The sequence below is a fragment of the Rissa tridactyla genome, chromosome 7, assembly GCF_028500815.1.
Source record: "Rissa tridactyla isolate bRisTri1 chromosome 7, bRisTri1.patW.cur.20221130, whole genome shotgun sequence".
NCBI lineage: Eukaryota > Metazoa > Chordata > Aves > Charadriiformes > Laridae > Rissa > Rissa tridactyla.
Genome location: NC_071472.1, coordinates 50,911,941 through 50,929,716, shown reverse-complemented (window position 1 = coordinate 50,929,716; position 17,776 = coordinate 50,911,941). Strand labels below are relative to the sequence as shown.

At 39.2% G+C, this 17,776-nt stretch overlaps 1 protein-coding gene across 1 annotated transcript; it reads left to right on the top strand.

Moving 5' to 3' along the window:
- Positions 1 to 230: 230 nt before the first annotated feature.
- Positions 231 to 17,051, top strand: RPS6KB1 (ribosomal protein S6 kinase B1). Its single transcript, XM_054208148.1, has 15 exons — positions 231 to 440; positions 3,730 to 3,779; positions 4,837 to 4,957; positions 5,306 to 5,374; positions 5,800 to 5,947; positions 6,586 to 6,643; positions 7,593 to 7,693; positions 8,635 to 8,725; positions 8,922 to 9,012; positions 9,320 to 9,427; positions 9,724 to 9,786; positions 10,630 to 10,707; positions 12,318 to 12,425; positions 13,028 to 13,140; positions 13,713 to 17,051. The coding sequence occupies exons 1-15, from the start codon at positions 369 to 371 to the stop codon at positions 13,948 to 13,950; spliced, it is 1,509 nt and encodes a 502-aa protein (XP_054064123.1). The 5' UTR covers positions 231 to 368; the 3' UTR covers positions 13,951 to 17,051.
- Positions 17,052 to 17,776: the final 725 nt, after the last annotated feature.

Here is a 17,776-nt window from a genome sequence, read left to right as displayed (position 1 = left end):
CCTGCGGCTTCATGCGGAGTTCTGCGCATGCTCTGCCTCAGCGGCTTCGCTGTGCGCTCCGCGCACGCTCCGTGCCAGGAGCGAGGGGGGCGGGCGCGCACTGCGCAAGTGCGGCCCCAGCCCCGCGCCCGTCCGCCCGGCGCCGTCCCTACTGCGCATGCGCACTGCGGCATCGGCCAATGCCCGAAGGGGTTGTGCGCCTGCGCGGCGCCCAGAGCCGGGGCGGGGGCGCATGCGCGCTGCGGGCCGGGCAGCCGGTGATGGCGGCCGTGGCGGAGTTGGGGGGTGCGGGCCCATGAGGCGGCCCAGGCCTCGCGCACCCAGCACAGCCAGGAAGGGGCGGCGGCGCCGCGGCTCGCACCCGCGCCATGGCGGGCGTCTTCGACATCGATCTGGACCAGCCTGAGGACGCGGGTTCGGACGAGGAGCTGGAGGAGGGGGTGAGAGGGGGGAGCGCGGCGCGGGGAGGGAGCGGGAGGCCGTGGCGGGGAGCGGCGCCGGGGGCCAGGCCTGAGGGGAGGGAGCAGGGAGGTGGCCGGGGGGCATCTCGCCGGCGGCCGAGCCCGGCGGGGCTGCCGCGGAGGCGGGCGGGGGCCGCGCTGAGGCGGAGCGCGGCGCCGGCCGCCGCCCTGGGCCGCGCAGGTGAGGCGGCCCCGGCCGCGCCCTGCCCGGGGAGAGCCCGGGGAGGCTCCGCGCCTGGCCCGGCCCTGGGAGGCGGCCGGGGAGTTGCCATCCGGGCGAAGGGAGCGCGGAGCAGGCAGCCGGCGAGCAGGGTTTCCCCGGCGAGGGCGGGCGGCCAGCGGTTGCCCTCCGGCGGGCGGGGGTGCGCCCGACCTGCCGGAGCTTTTCCCCTTGGAAGTTTTGCGCTGGATTTCCCAGCACAAGTGCCGCAGCGGGGTTGGGTTTGTTGTCTTTTTTCTTTTTTTTTTTTTTTCTTTTCTTTTTTCCTTCTCGTCACATGTTTTAACGTCAGTGCAGAAACGCTAATCTTTCTGGAGCTGTATAAAGTCGTTGCTCTAGCGCCAAAATTAAAAGCAGAGCTTTAAAATGCTGCGGCAGACGTCGGTATGGATCAGCGTGCATCTCCATCTCATGCTTCCACCTTGTAATCTGTAGTTTGTCGTTTTGTAACATTTGGATAGATTCTGTGAAGGTTTTGGGGGAAATTTCTTAGGAGATCTCTGTTTATATTTTTCTAGTGCCACTGTTGCTTTTTTATATTGCTTTGTATATTAAACATTTGCTATTGCTTAAACTGCTACTGCATTTATTTTTTGCCGTTTAAATACTAATGACGTTGGAGTCTTTGAGATAACCAGATACTCGGTGCCACAGTTGGAATACCCGCACTGCATATCATCTGTAGAGATGTTGTTTGACAGCTGAAGGCTTGAACGCTTCTCGACCTGCAGGAAAAAGCACTGTCTGTCACCTCAATAATCAATAAAGTACTTGGCTTAAAAAACCACGTTGCTTGCATCACGCTGTTAATGTTGCCAAGAACAGGCTCGAAGGGGAGGGTGGCAAGAAAGTTGAATTTGTTCTCGCTCACGTTCCAATAATTCAGTCTTAGAGAATAATTTTTAAAAATTCATTGCTTATTGTAGATTTTTAAAAATTTCTGTGACTGAAATTTTCATGGCAGAACTGTGGACATGAACGCACGTTGGCAGCCTCATTTGGTTCTCAGGTGCCTTTTGGAAAACAGATAAAGGAGGATTAGAACGGACTTGAAATTAAAACAGAACTGGAAAGCAGGGGATGTAAGAGCACGAAAGGAGGGAAAGCGTCAGGAAAGTGTAAAGGGAAAAATGTTTTGCTGAGAGTGATGTCTGTAGGTGTTGTGCCTGTCTTACAAGGATCAGAAAGACATTGCAGGCAGAGCAGTTGGGATCACTGAACTGGACGTGTGCAGGGTGTAAAGCCTGGGCTGTCTTGTCTGGTCTCTGTGGTGGTACCTGCTGAAAGCCTGGTTGTAGCAGGAGCAGATCAGCTGGAGTTTTGAAAGGCACAGTCGTTCTAGAAAATCTGAAGAATTGTTTAAATGGAGTGTTTACTCGTAAGCCATAGGGTTGTTTGCATTAATTATTATGGAGAAAAAAACAGCCTTAATTTTTGTGTTTGTAATAAATGAAACAATAAGTATAGGCTGAATGACTGCTAGCCTTCCTGCCAGAATACCATTGCATTCCTTGGTTTTGTGAAACGAGAAGAAATCCTGAAGGTAGCAGAATGGTGTCTGAAGTGAATTTTGCTCACGTTAATACAGAGAATGAACAACATAGTTCACAGGGGTGAGAATAGCGCGTGTAAACTTTGCCAGAACCATTGAGTAACTTGGGTTGTTGTTCTAGGAACGTGATGGGTGTTTATTCTCTGTGTTTGTTGAATTTTTTTTTAATTCGTTTGTTGGCATCTAAAGGTAGGGTCAAGGGCAGCTTCAGTGGGTTTTATTGTGAAAGAGATGTCAATAAGCAGGATTTCTCTAATAAATGTTATCAAGAGGACACAAGCTAGCAACTCTCTGACCTGGAAACGAACTTTTGGACTCCATAATTGCTTGTGGTGCTAGTAGGTGGAACCAGGAGTTAAATTCCCGTTTAGATCGCCCACCAAAATAAACCAGCCTCTCTAAACTTTTAAGTGGTTTCGAAGCTATTGAAAGTTTCTGTTTTTCTCTGGTTAGTGTTTTCATGTATATAATACTTAAAAATGCACTCCTTGGCCTCTCTGCTTTTTGGAGGTCTCTGGATATTTATTTTTTTTTCCTTCTGATTCTCTGAATTTCACATGTCACTCGATATATCGGTATTCAGTCTGTAGATTCCAGGCTGTCTCTCACTAACTTGTAGTTATTATTTTACGTACATGTTTTTAAAAATAAAAATGTTAAGGTATAGTCTAAAGCTCATTAGAAGCTTGCCCATTAAATTCTATTTGTATTCATTCCAGCTGTCTGCTTGGTTTGCACTTCTTTTGCCATGTAGAGCCACAGTTATAGGGACGTATTATCTTGCATAAGGGATCAAGTTGAAAATTCTTTGAAGAAAATTCCGCTTTAAAATTGAACTGTGTTCTTTAATGGTGACTAGTTCTGATGTTGAAGTGCTTGAGCTTTCTTTAATAATATTTGCATGCATTAATTTATCTGATTATTGTTCAGAAAAAGTTATTTAACATCAGAGTAAAGCTTAATTCTTTCATTACTACTGCGATTTGATTATTATCAATATAGACTAATGAAACCTCTCAGTGGATTATTTGTTTCTAGTGCATATGAATTTCCGTTCATCTATTCACGTAATTTTTACTATTGTTCTAATTTCCATAATACAGTAATAGGATTTAAAAATTCATATGTAAGAGCAATTGTAAAAAAAAAAGTAGTACCTTAACATTTTTCAAATTCACTTGGTGGTGTGTGTAATCGTTACCTCTAATATTAAAGTGATTAACGATGTGTCAAGTAAAACAGTGGTTCCATGTGTCACTGCTTGAGATATGTGGAAGCACCGCAAATCTTGCACAGAATTTTTTAAGATTTCTTATCTTCTGCGGATAATTATTCCTGACCTTTAGGCTTATTTAATATAAATTACAATGATATATATAACTGTATATATATAGATATAAAATCTAGAAATTGTAAAACACATCAGTGCATTTATTTTAACACTGCTTTTTTTCCGTTGTTACAATTAATCTTCCTTTTACCCCTCCCATCCCCAGGGTCAATTAAGTGAGAGCATGGACCATGGAGGAGTTGGCCAATATGACCTGTAAGTTGCTGCTAGAAAATGTTCTGTACCATTCATGCCAACTACATATGACTTCTAATTTTGTCGCATTGTTAAGTTAAATAGAAAATTTTGTCATTCTTGTTCAATTTTGAGTTGTTTCTAGTCGTTTCACTATTTCTTCACATTAAAATTTGTGAATTGTATCTTGAAATAAAATAATAATAATAAAATAAATTCTGGCGAAACTTTCTGTTGTCTTTTAATCCTTGTTTCTCCTAACGTTATATATTTTGCTTGAATAATGTCTGTAATACCGATGTAATGCACTGTCTGCAGAACATTGTATGTTCTGTTCATTTTATAAAGGCTGCGGTTGCAGATTTGCATAGCGGTCTGGAGCAGATAAGAATTCAGAAGTTCTGATTTGAAGTTCCCGAGACAGCTACCTTTAGTGTTACTTCATTTATAGATTTCCAGATTGTTCATCATACCGTGTTGTGAGAAGAAAGCAGGGATAGTTAAAACAGTTCAGTTACATTGACTTTGGCAGGATCAATCTGTTAGCCTTTTGCAGAACTGCTGCATAATTTAGAAGCATCATTAAATTATGGTTCAGTCTTTTGTGGCATGTTCAGAGTTGTGAGACTTACTTTTTTACAATGTTTTCTGCAAGATATATAGAAGTCTTGCCATGACCGTTGGGGCTGCTGAATGTGATCTGAAACTTAAACGCACCTTATGGCCTTGCTTTTGTTTGAGGTCTTGTAGGAATATCTAAGTCAGTTAGAGGCTTTGGTCTTTTAAACTTGATTCTGGTGTAATGCAGAGATTTATTATGCATTAAAATGAAGGAATCTGAAGGAAATCTTGATACTATAAATCCCAAAAATGTGAGGTAATCTTTTCTGTGCAACTTACTGCTTTGCACACACCCAAATAAAATTTCTGATGCTGAGAATTCTCCAGATCTCCAGAGCAGTCATTCGGTTATGTCAGATAGAGTGTATGCTTTTCAGGAAGTAATTTGCTTGCTTACTTTCATTTGATCATTTTTGAGTATCAGGTAGTCTTATATTCTTGTTTCGGTTTTATCCAGTGGCATGGAACATTGTGAAAAATTTGAGATTTCAGAAACTAGTGTAAACAGAGGTCCAGAAAAGATCCGACCAGAGTGCTTTGAGTTACTGCGCGTACTTGGCAAAGGTGGCTATGGAAAGGTAAGGAACTCTTTTCTACAGAGGCAAATCCATTACGCTCAAGGCGGTTAAAGTGCTCGCTTGCCGCCTCTTCCCATCCTGTTTTCTGAAAGTTCGTTCTACCAGGAGGGAACCTCAGGGCTGCCGAGGTTGGTGTCGTGGGAGCGAGGTCACTGGCAGAGCCTCGCCAGCTGGTGGCAGTAGAAAATGTCCCAAACTGGTTCTGGTTGAAATCACTAGCCCTTCTCCTTCAGGCAGCCTGGCAGTTTGTAGGTGATCTCATCTCTCTTTCGCAGAACTTTTGTTTTTAACTTAAAACGGCTAACGCGGTCATAAATACCTGATTGCTTTTGCATTGGTGTTGTGTAGGTATTTCAAGTACGAAAAGTAACTGGAGCAAACACCGGGAAAATATTTGCCATGAAAGTTCTTAAAAAGGTAACCTGAATGTTCACGTTTCACTACTGTCTGAATCTGAAAAAAATCTTTCCCGCCCTTTAGCTGTTACAATTATCTAATTACATAATATACCTAAAATTAAACTTTATCTGTGATATATATACCATTGTTATCTGGGTACAATTGGAATTATAATTAGTCTTTAACTAAATTATTTTGTATGTGTAGTTCTTAGCAGCTAATTTAAATAGCTCAGGAGATTCCTTCCATCCTAAATTATTGTGTGATTCTATGAAATAAATAGATAATTAAATTTCCACAAGAAGCCTATCGTGTTATGTATATATTGTGGTGAAATTTTCTTTTTCTTTTATTATGTTGCTGAGTCATACGTAGTGTTGTGATTTATAAAAGTCTGCCTTGTTTAGCACGTTCTTGTGCTCACGTATCTCTGCTTTTTGTAGGCAATGATCGTAAGGAATGCAAAGGATACGGCTCACACAAAAGCAGAGCGGAATATACTGGAGGAAGTGAAACATCCCTTCATCGTAGACTTAATTTATGCCTTTCAGACTGGTGGAAAACTCTACCTCATCCTTGAGTATCTCAGTGGTCAGTATATGAAATTCTGTTACCTGCTTCTTGGTATCTTCCGTAACTGACAATTTGATTTCTTTCTCTACTGATAAAAGGCCAGCTAACTATTGGTGTGGTGTCTTAAAAATGTAAAATAGGTTAGTATTAAAAATACGTAGAATAACATAAATAGACCTTCTAATTCAATATAATAAAGATGAATGAAACATAAAATAGTTATTTTTCGTGATAGTACAGGAGAGGAGACTTGTAATTCTTTTGTGTTACACTTAGATCCTGTGCAGTCATACGCAGTACCTGAGGCTTTAGTCCTGGCAGGTTCTTTGCGAAACAAGAAAGCGTTATCTTTATTTCACGGATAGGGAAACTGACACAGATTAGAAGCAATTTGCTCAAGTTATAACAGTAGGAAAAAGACAGAGACAGAAATGCTGTTATCTTTTTCAGCATGCTGTTGTGATTTCTTTTGGCATTTCTTTAGTTGATAGAATTCTGAGAATAACAGAATAGTAAATTCTTAGTTCTTTTTTATGAAACAACTTTCTGCGGAGCAGGACAAAATACCTGCAGTTTTTCTAGAAAATAGACTTTTGACTGACTAAATATGATAGAGTGTACTTCAATAGAGAATAATCTCATTTTTCTCATGACAGGAGGAGAACTATTTATGCAGTTAGAGAGGGAAGGGATATTTATGGAAGACACGGCTTGGTAAGTGAAACTATTATGGTGAATTAATAGGCTTGGGTTTTGGTTTTTTTTTTCCAAGTGCTTAAATGGTATATTCTGACTTGAAAAACTGTAACTACTCACTCATTTCATAGTCTAGTGAAAAGAGCAGTTAACTGGTTTTGGGAAGACGTATGTGTTCTGTACTTACCAGTTTGTGCCAGTCCTACTACAGAAGCAGGTCCATTGCTGGTTGCCGAGTGAGGTCGTATTCCACAGGGTTGTGGTGAAGGAGGTGCTTTGGGTGTTGGAGAAAAAAGGCTGTGAAAGACTTGCTGTAAATGCACTTTGTTGTTGTTCTTGATCCGCATGCAGTTTTACCAGCTAGGTACAGAATTTCCAAGTCACTGTAATGGCTGTACTCTAACCATCAGATGTGTGACATGGTAATTCTAACGAAGGAGAAAAAGCCCTTTGAGTAGTGATATTTTACTTATAAACAAGTTGAAATTGTCCCTTATTGATTCGGCTTCGCACAACTGAATACAGTTGTATCTTTCCACAGTGCATGCTGATAATGCCTTAGAAAAGCTTTGATGGGGCTGTAATACCATTCCACAGATGGCACTCTGGCTGTGCCAGTTACCTCCTTACTTTCATTTTTTTTCCTGCAACTTTGCCATCTAGATATGGTAATACAAATTGAAGCATATTTCAACGCTAACTGGTAGATTTCAGATTCCTCCAGATACATGCACGATAAGATAGCTACTGAACAGGTAAACCTAATGGTAATGGCGTAATTTCGTAGTTCATCTGTATGCCTTTTAGCAATCCAACCTCAAAGGCATCATTGTTTCTCTCATTTATTCTCTTGTACACTTCTAATGATACTTTCAAGGAACTGTTGCTATGTACGTAATAGTCTTAGTGCTTAAGATGCTTTGCATGATTGAATACATCTAATTTTGTGGCATACATTTCCTTTCAGCTTTTACTTGGCAGAAATCTCAATGGCACTGGGGCACTTGCATCAAAAAGGAATTATCTATCGTGATCTGAAGCCAGAAAATATCATGCTTAATCATCAAGGTAGAAATATAATGACAGTTACGTTGACAGTCATTTGAAAACAATTCTTCAAAGGTCACAACACTTCACTCTTACGTGAATTTCCTTAGAACAATGGCATGTTCATTATCACTCCTGGTATAACTGAGGAATTGCCAAAGTTAATTGCTCGCCCTTAAACACAGCTTCTTCAGATTTAATAGGCCATAGCAAGCTCCCAAGTTTCACGGGTATAGACACAGGCATTTTTTGAATGGTTGACTTGCTATTTCTGCAGCTCTGGAATTTTTTTTTTCTACGGGGTCACTGTAAAGGACATAAAGATCTGTGTCTTCAGTGTAGTTTCAGTGACGTTTTGGCCAATGGCGATGACTGAAGATGTTAGTTAGGAAAAGCGATTTAGGTAGGATGCCAAATCACCTGTAGCTGAAATGACTTGTCTCGGTGTTGACACTTTACCTGACAGTAGTAGCAATTCCTGAATGCACTGTTACGTTGAGTGTATGACACTGATTAGTCTGGCAGTCCATACCATCTCGTATTTTCGTGTTATCTTAAACCACTTATTTACTTAGTCTAAGGTTTTATACTGAATTGTTCAGGGCACTTCACAATTTCTTGAAGGTTATTCTCTGAACTTTGAAGCAAGCAGTAAAATTCACTAGCCCACTTTCTTATGTGAACGATGCTCTACAATCTTTATGTTTAAATACATTTGTCTATAAGTGAATGAGTTTTGGTTGTTTGTCTTGTTTCTCTTCAAGTGGCAACGCTTTCTGATGCAGGTATAATGCAGAGGTTTTACCTGTAAGCGTGATTACCTCATTTGTCAGACCATTGAAGATACCTGGAAGTAGTTCAGAGTTATTATATATCCGTGTTAAAAACTGCTATTTTTTAATGTTACTTTATACAAATGTCAGAATTCTGGCAAGTCTTAAATTTTATATATTTAATTTCAGGTCATGTAAAATTGACTGACTTCGGATTATGTAAAGAATCTATTCACGATGGAACAGTCACACACACGTTTTGTGGAACAATTGAATACATGTGAGCTGCATGATGAAATAGAAAAGTATTACTCTGGTCTGGGGGTAATGGCTAAATTTTGCCTTTTTTAACTGATGGTTCGTATGTTCAGTCACTTAGGGAAATTTTACTTGATAAACGTGGTTTTATTTGAAAACTAGTAGTCAGTATTAAACTTGTTAAAATACTTTCATATTTTCAATTTTTCTGATTATAGGGCCCCTGAAATCTTGATGAGGAGTGGGCATAATCGTGCTGTGGACTGGTGGAGTTTGGGGGCATTAATGTATGACATGCTGACTGGAGCAGTAGGTGCACAGTTATAATTGCATGTATTTCTCTTCATAGCTTTTGTAGTTACCTGTATTCTAATTCAGTTGCATGTATAAATACATATATATTTGTATATATACAGACTGCAAGTAACAAATAACTAAAATACAGCTGCGCTTCTGTTGACTACAGTCGTGAGCTGCTCTCATCCAAAGAGTTATTTGGAAGTCCCATTTGCAGTAATTTTATCTGCTTTATAAATTACTGACGTGCGTTCTGTGTACACAAATAAGAGACCTGAACAAGTCCTATTTTTCCTCCCACTACAATGGCGCTTTTTAGCCTCCTTTCACTGGGGAGAACAGAAAGAAAACAATTGACAAGATTCTCAAGTGTAAACTCAACTTGCCTCCCTACCTCACACAAGAAGCCAGAGATCTGCTTAAAAAGGTAGAATTTTAATGAATGTCAGTACTACGCGTGTATGTAGAAAATAGAAATATAATGATACTACTATGGCTATTGAGTCCAAGCTTGTTTTATTACTAAATAAGTCAGTCTTGGTTTGCGTGGTACAGAAGGTTATTTTCCTTGAAAATACAATTGTTTTCTAACGAATGCAGATTTTTCTGATTGTTCTGTATTCGTTCTGCATGGTATTCATTCAAATGATGATTCGTATCAGAGCTAGTCTAGTCATAACAGCATAACTAACTTCGCTTTTTTGGATGTTATTTCTCATTAAGCTGCTAAAAAGAAATGCTGCCTCACGTCTAGGAGCTGGTCCTGGAGATGCTGGAGAAGTTCAGGTAACTTTCTCTTAATTCAAGAATTCTTAAATTACCTCATTGAAAATAAAGCAGCTTTGAGGGTACATCGAGGAAGGAGAGTATGTCTGTCTTGAACTGTAATGAGCAAAAAGGCAGCCACACGTGACAGCTGATCAAAATTTGAATGCTGTAAAGCTTAACAAAAGCAGCTGTCTATCTATTTGATAATTTGAAATCTGGAAAATAACATTTATTCTTTAGCTCTGTCTTCCAGTAGGTCTGGAACTTTTCTCCTAGTTGCACAATGCTAATAGTACAGTCAGCCATATAAGAGCAATGATACTCCCGCAGTCTGATGAAAAATCTGCCAGCCCTTGCATTTACTGCAGCTCTTCCAAGGGAGAAGTGTTGTTAGTTTGCATTCAGCGTTGCGTAGTTAAAAGGTACGGCAGAGGCCTAGTTCCTGCTGCTTCCAGCTTGACTTTACTTGTGGTGAGATTAACAATGTACTAGAGAGTTCTCTTTATTTCACAGTTCTAATAATTTGTTATTAATAGAGTGGGTTTTCATTATTTTTAGAATATCTAACTTTTAAAGTTGAAAAAATGTAGAGGTATTTTGCATGTAAACTGGCTGTTTCTAATACTTTCAAGGAAAACACGGTAGGAACACGTGTTGTCTGACTTGGAGCTATGGTATCACTTTCCAGCTCTTCCAGCCACTCTGCCGTAGCGCTGCAGAATATGTTACACTAGACCCATATGTGATTTTGCAAAGGAAGACACCACAGTGAGGGTCTGAAAAGAACATGCTTAATTCTCAGATTTCTGTGATTTATACCCAGAAGGCGGATTATGACTGTGCTGTTGCTAACTCTTGTAGGCTCACCCGTTCTTCAGACACATTAACTGGGATGAGCTGTTGGCACGAAAGGTGGAACCTCCTTTTAAACCCTTGTTGGTATGTACTCGGAATGCTGTGAGATATTCCTCGTACGCTTTTAGGAAAGGTTTTAAACAATGTGGAATCTAAAACTTTGAAACGCACACTCTTATGAACTGGAGTACCATTGATTTCTGGTACTTTAAATAGTTAAATGCATCAACTTTGGTTACTAGTTCTCAGATTTACTGTTGTCAAATTAAAGAGAGAACCTACCTGATGCAGATTTTTTTTTCCTGAGAACTGATGCTATAACAACATTTTAAAAAAAGCTCTTTAACTCCACACAGTATGAAATACCGTCTGTCATGAGCGCGCTGTTCTGTCGTATTACTCTGTAGTCATGGTACTCGTCCCTCACTAGAATAGGATCTCACTTTTTTTATGTGAGAAGGTGGCAAAAATCAGCTAAAAGCTGATTTAGCCTTCTGTTAATTCTTCTGCGGGAAGAAGGTTCTGCTTCAGTTTTAGTTCCTCCTGCTTTTAATCTGGAGGTTAAACAGACTCACAAGTGCAGTTGTCTCCGAATTTCTGCTTCTAAGCATTGTACAGTAAGTCAATACTTAGTTGAAACTAAGATGATAAATAGTTGCTAAGCAAAAGTAAGTGAAGTCACCTAATTAAGCACGTTTGCTTATTGATATTTACAGTGCATCTTGTGCATTATAGGCAGTAATTAAATTTTATCTCAAACCAGTGATGTGATGAATAAGCCTCTATTATCCTATCTTACATTTTGATGCTGTGGAGTGTGTCTCTTTTTCCCTCTGCGTACAATTAGCTACAGCAGCAACGGGTATTGCCACCCCAGTAGCTCCCAACTGTGAGAAATCTCACTTTAAACTGACTTAGGCATCACTAATGTCGAGCATACTACAGCAGGGGGACCTGGACCTTTTTTCCCCTCACCGTTCTGAAGGATATTCAGAGTGACACAAGACTGATATTTCCAAACAAATGATCTGAAGATAGTTTGGGGTTTTTCTGTTATTGGCAGATATTACGAAAGTTACTTGCACACACCGGATGGTTTTTGAAAATGTGCTTCTGTGACTGCATGAAGGCCTGCACAAATGAATACATACTGCCTTTTCAGTTACACTTAGGAATTACAGAAGGGATCTTGGAATTATGTCCCTTCTTTCAGTGAATTAAACAATATTCTTCATAGTCACTTATTCCAGAGTTGTCCTCTATCCCTCACAGTATAAACACTTTTATATCTGCAAAAATGGGATCAAATTTTCTGGAGAGGCTTCCAAAAACTAGTGGTTGCAACGGTTCTATGCTGGTTGTGACGAGGGCTGAACTTGCAAAAAACTGGCATTGTATTTCTAAAAGTTTTTGTTTGTAATTTGAGAAATTTTTTTAAGGCATCTTTTTAATTTGTGTTCCTTTTTGATCCATAATTTTTGCCCCTCCCCCTTGCCTTTATTTCTCAGTGTCAGTGCCCATAGTGACCTCCCACTGGCAGCGACAGGATTCCGACACCACTCCAGGGTTTTACTACAGCAGAGCTCTGCCAAAAACCTATGGAATGAACTCCATCCAGAGGCTACACTGATCACCGCTAAGCCATTTGGTTGATATCTGTAATATAAACCCTTAATCATTTTGTTTTTGCAAAGCAATCTGAAGAGGATGTGAGCCAGTTTGACTCAAAGTTTACACGTCAGACACCAGTTGATAGCCCAGATGACTCTACTCTCAGTGAAAGTGCCAACCAGGTCTTTCTGGTAAGTGAGCCAGGGACGAGTCGGTAGCTCTGGGGAGGTTTGTTGTGTTACTTGCAAACAGTAGGGCATTTCAGGTAAATTAATTCTATTGAATCTTAACACCCGATACTTGAAGCAAACTACTGTAATTTTAAACACACATTCCGCAACAGGTTTGAAACGCCTAAGGGCTTTGAAAATACTTAGTTCGATTATTGCTGACGTTTTCTTTATATAGATAAAACACCCAGCAAATGTTGCTTACTTTCTGGAATGTCAGCATTCTGATTCAGAATTGCATTATGAACCCTGAACATGTGATTGCTTTCATAGTCATGCAGAGAGAACAATGGCCATTCTATAGATCAGAATTAATTAAATTGAGCATGCCCGTGGGAATTTGTGATCTGAGTAGAAATATCTGGGGTGTGTAGGCACTCAGCTGAGGAATTCCCTAAAGTCCTGCTGTTTGCTTCAGGAAGTGAGTAGAAGTTCATATGTCTGTATTTTACTCTCCTTTTTTATAATTCTCATTTCCTATTTCATGACAATCAGAACTGCACAAGTGCTCATAAATGTAAATCTTGCCTTTGAGTTACAATACATTCATTCCTGTTTTGCAGGGTTTTACGTATGTGGCTCCATCTGTACTTGAAAGCGTAAAAGAGAAATTTTCTTTTGAACCAAAAATCCGATCACCTCGCAGATTCATAGGTAGCCCTAGGACACCAGTCAGGTATCTTTTTTTCTTTTTTTTTTTTTTTCTTTTTTTTTATAATACACTTTTTTGGCAAGTAGTTGAAATAGATCTGCACTAGAAATAAAAAATGCGGCCTTTCTTCTCAGGAAGCCCATCACTTCCATTAGAAGTGCAGCATCGATCGTATTTTACAAACCACACTATTAGAGACAAATCTATGGTGTTTGGCAGCACAAGAAGTACTGATTTGCTTTTGCTATTCAACGCTGATACAGCCTCACAGTCTGGTGACTTTGGTACACCATTCCACTAGAACTGTTTCAGAACATCCTAAGTACTTATGTGCCGCTAAAGAATCACATTAGTACAGCAAATTCCTTCTGCAGTCACCTAGAAATATATCCTCACTACTCAAATGAGAGAATTTTACTTTACAAGAGACGGTGGTAGAAGCTAGAGACGGAAACTCTCTCAAACTTGTGGAAGTGGAAGGAAGAATTATGAATGCTTCTCAATAGGCGTTTGAGTGCAGCTTCCTGCAGAGTAAAGGACGTACCTTGGTGCTGTGTGTATCTTCATCTCTGATTTTTATATTTCTTGTTTTAAAGCCCTGTAAAGTTTTCCCCTGGGGAATTCTGGGGAAGAGGTGCTTCTGCCAGCGCATCAAATACTCAGACACCTGTGGAATATCCAATGGAGACAAGTGGAATAGAACAAATGGATGTGACAGTCTGTGGAGAGGCCTCAGCACCGCTTCCAATCCGGCAACCAAACTCTGGGCCATATAAAAAACAAGCTTTTCCCATGATTTCCAAACGACCAGAGCACTTGCGCATGAATCTATGACAACACCATTTTTTTTAAGCCTTTGAAGGTGGAAAACAAAGAACGGACATAAGCCCCCTTGAAGTTGAAATACGAGGGCTTGTATGGTTTACTTTTAAAAAGTGACAGTATCAAAGAGTCAGTCATTGCACAGAGCGACTTGGAAAGCAAAGAAAAATGGATTTTTTTTTTTTTTTTCTGTCAATCAATGGTGCATAAAAAACTTTAGAAAATGGTATTGCAGAACTCTAGGCACATCATCTAACTGATTCGCAGTGACATCTTCTCACCTTATCAAGGATTTTTCAGCTCGATAGCTTGAAACTGACAGTATTAAGGGTCAGGATGTTGCTTCGGAATCACTGGTCTAGTCGTGAATGTGTCAAGGAGGGTTAGCCCTTTCACTAGGCAAAGTATGAAATGCCTATATGCTTGCGTCTGAGGAATAATTAGCATGGAAGCTTGGTTAAGCTGTTTCCTACAATGGGGTGGAATCAAAGATGAAAGATAAAATTAATTGGTATTTCACATTCAAAACTTAATGAGTTTTTTATATATATAAAAATATATATTTTTCAAATAGATTTTTTTGATTCAGCTCATTATGGAACGTATCCCAAAATTAAAAATGCAAAGTAATTGGTTGCTGTGAAGAAAGTAAAGGCTCTAGTTCTGATTCTTCTCCTCATGAAACAACAAATCAATAAGCGAATCACTCAATGACCAGCTTGGCAATGTGGGGTGGGAGAGAACTGTTTCACTTGCTTCCCCAGCTGAAATACCTGTTCCTGCAAAGACAAATGGATCTAATCAAACGGCAATGCTGCTATGTTCTAGGCTTAACTGGAAGCCACGGGCTCACATACGTGTCCTGCTTATTTCATCCTTGTCCTCAGCAGACATTTCACTGGGAAACATCACTTCTGTATACGCTAGTCCTTAGATGGAGACAGCCGAATACGTTCAGGTTCTTACCCATAGAAAAGATCAGGAAAAAGTGCATCGGAATTACACGGTCAGTGGAAACGTATAGGAAACATCACAGGAAACATATCCAAATTCTACCTAATATAAGGAAATAAACCTTTTTGTAACCAGTGGGTAAGAATTTGAGGATTTCTTTTTTTAAAATAAAATTTTGCTGATGGGAGTTCCCTGCCATTATACATTTCTAAATTTATCAACATTTTTTTCTATGCTGAGGCAATAAATTTGCTGATTGTATGAGAAAAGTGTTAAATGGCCTTTCAGTGAATGTCTTCCACAGTGGGTCAGAACTTTAGCAACTTAATTTAGGAAACATGTTCTAAGGACACTATTTATGTTTTTGAAATTGTCACAATCTGTACAAATGACTTACAGGTACAAAGAATAAAATAAAGGTAACTTTACCTTACTTAAATACTTCCTGCCTTAAAGAAAGCATTTCCATGAACATAGCTGGTGAAAGGGTTAATATCTGCAGAGCTTTACACTAGTTAGAGTGTGTATGGTGTGTGCGTGTGTGTGTATATGATCATGCAACTGCATACAAGTCCTGTCACTTTTTGCCTGCCACGCGTTGCATTATCTTTAGTCAAACTGTGCAAAGTCTACTTCTAGCGTTTCACAACAGTAGGGATTTTTTGATAGATTCTGCTTACTCTGTGTATACTGAATCTTTTTGAGCCATAGGATCCAAGCCATAAAACTCTCTAAGCAAGTTGAATCCAATTAGTGCTGTTTTCTAAAATTCGCAAGGCAGAAGGATTCATCGATACCTTCTTGATGCTAACAAAGAACCAACAAAATAGATGGTTATGATTGAGCAAAAATGAGTTGGGTTTTTTTTCTTCCTGATAAGCCTTTTGTTGGAAAATATTTTTTTTTTTTATTTAGTTTTAGAAGGAAAATCAAGTTACCTTATAGCGACACAAATTGTACTGGAAGATTGCCATTTTTCATTTGGCAATAGGGCCACTGGTGACATGTTGTGAAACTGAAATCAAAGTGCTCACGCGTGTTTGTATTATGCATATTTGCAAATACGCAACACTTCAAGCAGTGCCTCTCTCTGCCCCTTGTTAACGTCGGTTTCCTAACATGTTTACTGAATATAAAGGAACTTAGTTTAAAAAAAGAAAGAATTTTTTTTTTCTTTTGAGGCAGATCTCTCTTGGTCCTAGTTACAGCTAACAGTTGCTTTTTGGTTGGCTGGATATAATTGTCCAGTAGAATTGGTTAAATATGGCTGGCAAGAATGGCAAGAGTTGTTTGTCTGAGTTCACTGATTAATTACGGATACAATTCATCGGTTTTAAAAGCAAATTTCATGTACTGTCAATGTTTCATCCCATAGATTATAAGTTTAATTCCCTACCATAACTGTGAAACTTCTGGAGTGTGACTCAGACAGCAAGCACACACTATGCAATATGGTTTATCCTGTATTTATTTGTAAAAATATCAGACATAGATCCTCTATATATATATAATAGTGTCAAAATTACTATTCGTGAACGATAAGGGGAGTGGAGTTCTAGCTCCTGTCTGGCTATTTCAGATAAGTGCAGAATGCATTGAATATTGGAGAGCTTAACAAGTGCTTTCTTTTGTTCATTTAAAAATGTCTTAAATTTTTCATTAGAGTATAGAATCTTATTTTTTTTATTTTGTACAAGCTGCGCTTTTTTAATTATAATCACTGAAAAATTCACTATAATTTGATTTTATAGGATTTTTGTAGCATTACAAAAATATAGTAAAACTGAGGTTAATACCTGTTGTGGCTAACCATATAAAAGTATTAAATCTTAAACTTGAACAAAAGTCATATTTTTTTTTACTAGATGTTAAATAGGGGACTATTTTGTTCTGCAGGTCATTATCACAAAAGGTTTATAGGTCAGCTGTGTTACCAGCAGTTTTTCTTTTCCCATTTGATGCAGAAACTATTCTGGTATAAGATATTCAGAATTTCATAATTTTTCTCTGTGGGAGTGATGCATACATTTGATGCCATTCGTGTACTAAATTGTAATTTTGGGAATGCTGGAATAATTCCTACCAAGACTGTCTTAATTGTGCCATCTGACATTTGAATGTCATCCTGGTATTAGCTCATAATAAAAGATAAAAATAAATGAGTCAATTGTTCTTTTGAATATCCCTTTTTTTTTGGGTCTCGCTATCTAAAAGCTGAACTGCTGGAGAACATTTAATACTTGAGTCCACTCTAACTATACAGTGGATGTTTACTTTGGGTCTCTTTTCTTTTTAATATTAACTCCCAACCTGCTCTCACTGTTAAACAAAAAGTGCATCAAACATGGAGGGAGACTATTCTGTTGTTCTTAGGACAAATGCTTGGGTTTGGGTTGTTTATTTAAAATTCTGTCTCTACAGCAGGGCAGTTGCTGTTTCATTTTCCCAGTTTAGAGGGAAATCCTTTACCCTAAGGGGTAAAGGAGGAGGAGAAGTTACCAAGAACAAGGCAAATTACTTAAATATTCTTCCTGCGGATCCTTGATGATATGATATACTGTATGCAGCTCCTATGTATGAACTTCTACAGATTGTTCTCTTCTAGATTAGCTTGGCTTTGTAGCTGTCTTCAAGAAACAAACTTCAGCTGCCTTAGTAGAAATAAAGGTAATCCCTATTCTGTTTTTCATCTTTCACAGTTTACTGGAACTAAATGCGCTCAACTGCTGAATAAGATGGATGTGAATAGCAATTAAATGCAAATTTAAACATATGCTAATCCAAGTGACCTATTTTTATTTTTTTAAGGAAGTAGGTAGGCCCTAAGTACAACTGTGGATCTAAATCACTGTCTTTCATGACAGCTTTGGAGGGAAAGGGAGGG

What these genes read in the sequence shown, in the direction of transcription:
- RPS6KB1 (XM_054208148.1), top strand. Translation starts at nt 369, where the DNA reads ATGGCGGGCGTCTTCGACATCGATCTGGACCAGCCTGAGGACGCGGGT. An exon ending in CCATGAAAGTTCTTAAAAAG is followed by an intron (nt 5,375 to 5,799) that starts GTAACCTGAATG and finishes TGCTTTTTGTAG; the next exon opens with GCAATGATCGTAAGGAATGC. An exon ending in AGCCCTAGGACACCAGTCAG is followed by an intron (nt 13,141 to 13,712) that starts GTATCTTTTTTT and finishes CTTGTTTTAAAG; the next exon opens with CCCTGTAAAGTTTTCCCCTG.